General features: G+C 56.6%; 1 protein-coding gene across 1 annotated transcript in view; it reads left to right on the forward strand.

Annotated features, from left to right (window-relative positions):
* PTSG_11689 (uncharacterized protein) overlaps positions 1–3,873 on the forward strand; it is a gene marked incomplete at its 3' end in the record, with an annotated part of 7,100 nt that extends 3,227 nt beyond the window's left edge. The window contains exons 7-11 of the mRNA XM_004997081.1: positions 113–204; positions 354–421; positions 1,166–1,431; positions 1,827–2,255; positions 2,599–3,873. Coding sequence (XP_004997138.1) covers positions 113–204; positions 354–421; positions 1,166–1,431; positions 1,827–2,255; positions 2,599–3,873 — 2,130 coding nt within the window. The remainder of the gene's footprint in view (positions 1–112; positions 205–353; positions 422–1,165; positions 1,432–1,826; positions 2,256–2,598) is intronic.
* Between the last annotated feature and the right edge of the window lie 235 nt (positions 3,874–4,108).

Here is a 4,108-nt window from a genome sequence, read left to right on the forward strand (position 1 = left end):
CGCGCGCGCGCGTGTGTGTGTGTGTGTGTGTGTGTGTGGTGGTGTGTGTGTGTGTGTGTGTGTGTGTGTGTGTGTGTGTGTGTGTGTGTGTGTCACGCTGCGCTGTGACTAGGTCCTGCAGCAGGTGGAGCGGTTCCTTGGGATACCATCCTATGGCAAGTGGGAGGAGGTGCTGCAGCGCATTACCAGACACAACGTGAACCGGTGAGTGATTGGGCGGTTGGATGGTGCCTGGTGCGAGTGCGCGAGGGTACGCTTGCTGCCAGCGAAGTGAATGTGTCGTGAGGTGAAGAGAAGGAGAAGGTTGTTCACACACACACACACACACATGCACACACACACATGCACATTAGGCATAGCAAGGAGCTGTTGTCACCTGAGATGAAGAAGGAAGTGGATGCGTTCTATCATATTCACAACCGTGCGCTCGCGCGTCGTCTCGGTCGACGCCACCTTCCTTGGGCTTGACCACATGTACGTGTTTTGAGAGCTCTCGATGCGCAGCTAGAAGCACATGTACATACATGCAACAGTAAACGCTGGACACACACACACACATACACACACACACACACACACACACACATGGCTGTTCCATCAAAACATGTCAGTACGTTTCTTTTGATTTGGATGAAAACGAGAAAAGAGCATTCGGACTGGTCCGAAGTCCATGTGCTTTCCGCCAGCGGCGGGCAGCGCGCGATCATCGAGGGCTCACGCGAGCGGCAAAAGCCATTCAACGTGCACCTGCCTCACGCTCAGGACAACGACCTCTTTGTCGTCATCGTGCTTCAAAGCTTTGCCTTAGTTGAGGGACTAAAGCTGGATAGTTACTATAGAAATGATCCTAAAGAGTACAATCCTGATTTCTAGATGGGTCATCAGTTGCTTATCATGCTGTGGAACCAGTTTGCACACTTGTGGGTTCAGCAGAAGGCCGGAAAACCGCACAAAAATTATAATTGTTGATTTGAACTCGCACAAAAACCACACAGTCATCCCAGCGAGCAACCAGCGACAGACGACAGAAGTTATTGGTCGTTCGAACAGGAAACAGGCAAGCAGGGGCAGAGGCAAACCAGCAAAACACACACACACACACACAACACACAACACACAACACACAACACACACACACACAATCCGTCCATGGAACACCGTACAGAGTGCAGCGTGTGCGGGTCGGACATTGATGGCCCGCATGATGGCGTGACATGCGCTCAGGGACACGGTACCTGCAAGGACTGCATTGAAGTGCAGGTGACATCGGCCATCAATGACCCAAACAACCAGTACGCCCTGACGGAGAACGGCGCCCTGAAATGCTCCACCTGCAACCAGGGCATCTCAGACGTGCCTGTGGTCCGCCTCATCTCCTCCCAACTCGCTGCTCGCTTCCTCGACACCAGGCGCGACATCGCTCGTCGCGAGGTAACCTGACACCTGCCATGTCCGTGTGCATGCGTGGCTTTGTAAGTGTCCGCATCTGCTTTCAAGTGCCTGCGTGTCCGCAAGCGCCTGCGTGTCCGCAAGTGTCCGTGTGTCCGCAAGTGCTTGCGTGTCCGCAAGTGCCTGCGTGTCCGCAAGTTTCCGTCTCTACGCCCCCCCCCCATATGCCTCGCTCCCCTCTATCTCTCTTCCTTCTCCTTCATCTCTGCCATGCCCCTTCCCCTTGTCCCTCTCCCTCCTCCCCGTCGCCCCCGTCTGCTCCCTGCTGCCTCTCTCTGTTTACCGCCCCATGCATCAGGGCCATCCTCCTATGCTGGCTGGTTCAACCCCAATCTCACGCATGCACAAGCTGCGCATCATGCACGACCGACGCTCAGGGGCGCGTGGAGGCAGAGCAACACAACCGCAGACATGGCAGCCACCCACGTCGAGCAGCTGAAGCCGACGCTCATCACGAGGACGAGCACAACGTGCGCCTGCTTCGTTTGGACGTCATCAACGACGTGCTGACGCTGGCCTGCCCACACTGCCACACGGCATTTTTCGATTTTGACGGCTGCTGTGCGCTCCAGTGCAAGCAGGCACATTGCAATCAGCACTTCTGTGCGCTCTGCTGTTCTGCGCACGAGTCGGAGCACGACTGCCACACCCACGTCAAAATGTGTCCTTTCAGCTACAACGCCAACCGCTTCTTTGCACGGCCAGAGCAGATTCAAAAGTCACAGAACGACCTCCGCCTTTGCCGCCTCGTTCTGTTTCTCGTGAATAACCCCATCAGCCCCGTCATCGCTCACCAACTCGCCCAAGTGCGTGCACATCTGCATGCACACACACGTGTGTGTGTGTGTGTGCGTGTGTGTGTGTGTGTGTTTGCTTGCACATGTGTGTATTTGCTTGCACATGTGTGTGTGTGTGTTTGCTTGCACATGTGTGTGTGTTTGCTTGCACATGTGTGTGATTGTGCCCCTGCTCGTGCATTTGTATTTGTGCCCATGTTTGCGTGTTTATGCTTGCATGCATGTGTGTGCACGTTTGCTTGACAGCTGGTTCCCAAGCACAGCATGCGTTGCCTGTCCCCATGTCAACCCCCACTTCCATGAACCCCCCCCCCTTCTCACACACAACATGCTTCGCCCGCGTGCGCAACAGAGCCTCGATCGTGAGCTGCAGGACCTGGGCATCCGCGCCCAAGTGCAATCCATTGTGAGCCGGCTGCAACAGGTGCGGGCGGCGCTGCGTGCTGCTGGCGGTGCAGAAGCTCCGCTCCCCGCTGTCCGTCGCGTCGTCATGCAATTCCGTGATCTCCCGCCGCTGCCTCCACCACACGCCGCCCCACGCCGCAGGCAACAGCAGCAGCGAGAAGCGCACCGCGTTGACGTGGCACAACCACAGGCAGCGCCAAGGCGGAGGCGAGTCGAGCGGCGACAACACAACATGGCCGAACGGCGTCCGGAAGTGGGGCAACACTTTGCACAATACTTTGCAGGGCTTGGGCAGCGCGCACAGCAACATCGCGGACGGGAACGGCGAGAAGAGCGACGACACCACGTGTTGGAAAGGCGACCATCACCGCCACCACCACCATCGCCACCATCACCAGTTCACCGAATCCAATTTCCAGAGTATCCGCCACTGCGACTGCCGCGACAACGCCGACACCACCGCCAACAACAACAACAACAACAACAACAACAACAACAACAACGACAACAACAACGTGATGTTGTACGCATCGGCAAGCAAGTGGGCCTGTATGTCGCGCTGCTTGTGCAGTACGCCTTGCAGCTCAACACGCTTGGATTTGGTCACACGTCCAACACCTTCCTGTGCATCGTGACTGGCGCGCTGGTGTACTTCACCACCACGCACCCAACAACCCTCGCCATTGCTCGCGGCCACCACAATGACAACGACGACGGCGACGACAACAACGGCAATGATCAGCAACAGCCCGGACCAGCCCCAGTGCCCCCAGGCGCTGTTGTCATCTCTGTTGCCGTGTTCATCTACTCGCTGGTTGTGCTTGGCGTGTCTGGAAGCGTGTGGACAACCATGGCTGCCACGCTGCTGTTTGCTGTTGTGCTTGCAGCCACACACTGGCCACCAGCCACCGTTGCTGTCCAGGCACTGCTGCTGCACAAGCTGATCACGGGCATCTTCGCGCCAACATCGGGCGCCCACGGTCTCGTGTACGTTCTCCTCCTCGACCTTCCCTTTGAAGCCATCACCGCAGTCGTCACCATCGCCGTCAGCGTCAGTGCGCATGCGCACAACCCGGCCTTTGCAGACTGGTTTGGGCGCGCCTCTATCACCCGCGACATCATGTGCGTGTGTGCACTCCTTGTGCTTGGTCAGCTCCCTCTCAGCGCGTCCCTTCCGCTCTGCATCGCACTCGTCGCTATTGCCCCTCTCGCCGTTCGATAGGGTGCGTGTGTGTGTCTGTGTCTGTGTCTGTGTCTGTGTCTGTGTCTGTGTCTGTGTCTCTGTGTGTGTGTGTGTGTGTGTGTGTGTGTGTGTGTGTGTGTGTGTGTGTGTGTGTGTGTTTGTCTGCGGTCTGTATATAAAATGTCAGAAGTGGTGTGTTGGGCTAGGGCTGTGAATGGTCAGCCAGCTGGTGAAAGAGATAATAGAAAAAAAAAAGGAGGAAGCCAATAAGATA

This window comes from Salpingoeca rosetta (genome assembly GCF_000188695.1).
Source record: "Salpingoeca rosetta unplaced genomic scaffold supercont1.4, whole genome shotgun sequence".
NCBI lineage: Eukaryota > Choanoflagellata > Craspedida > Salpingoecidae > Salpingoeca > Salpingoeca rosetta.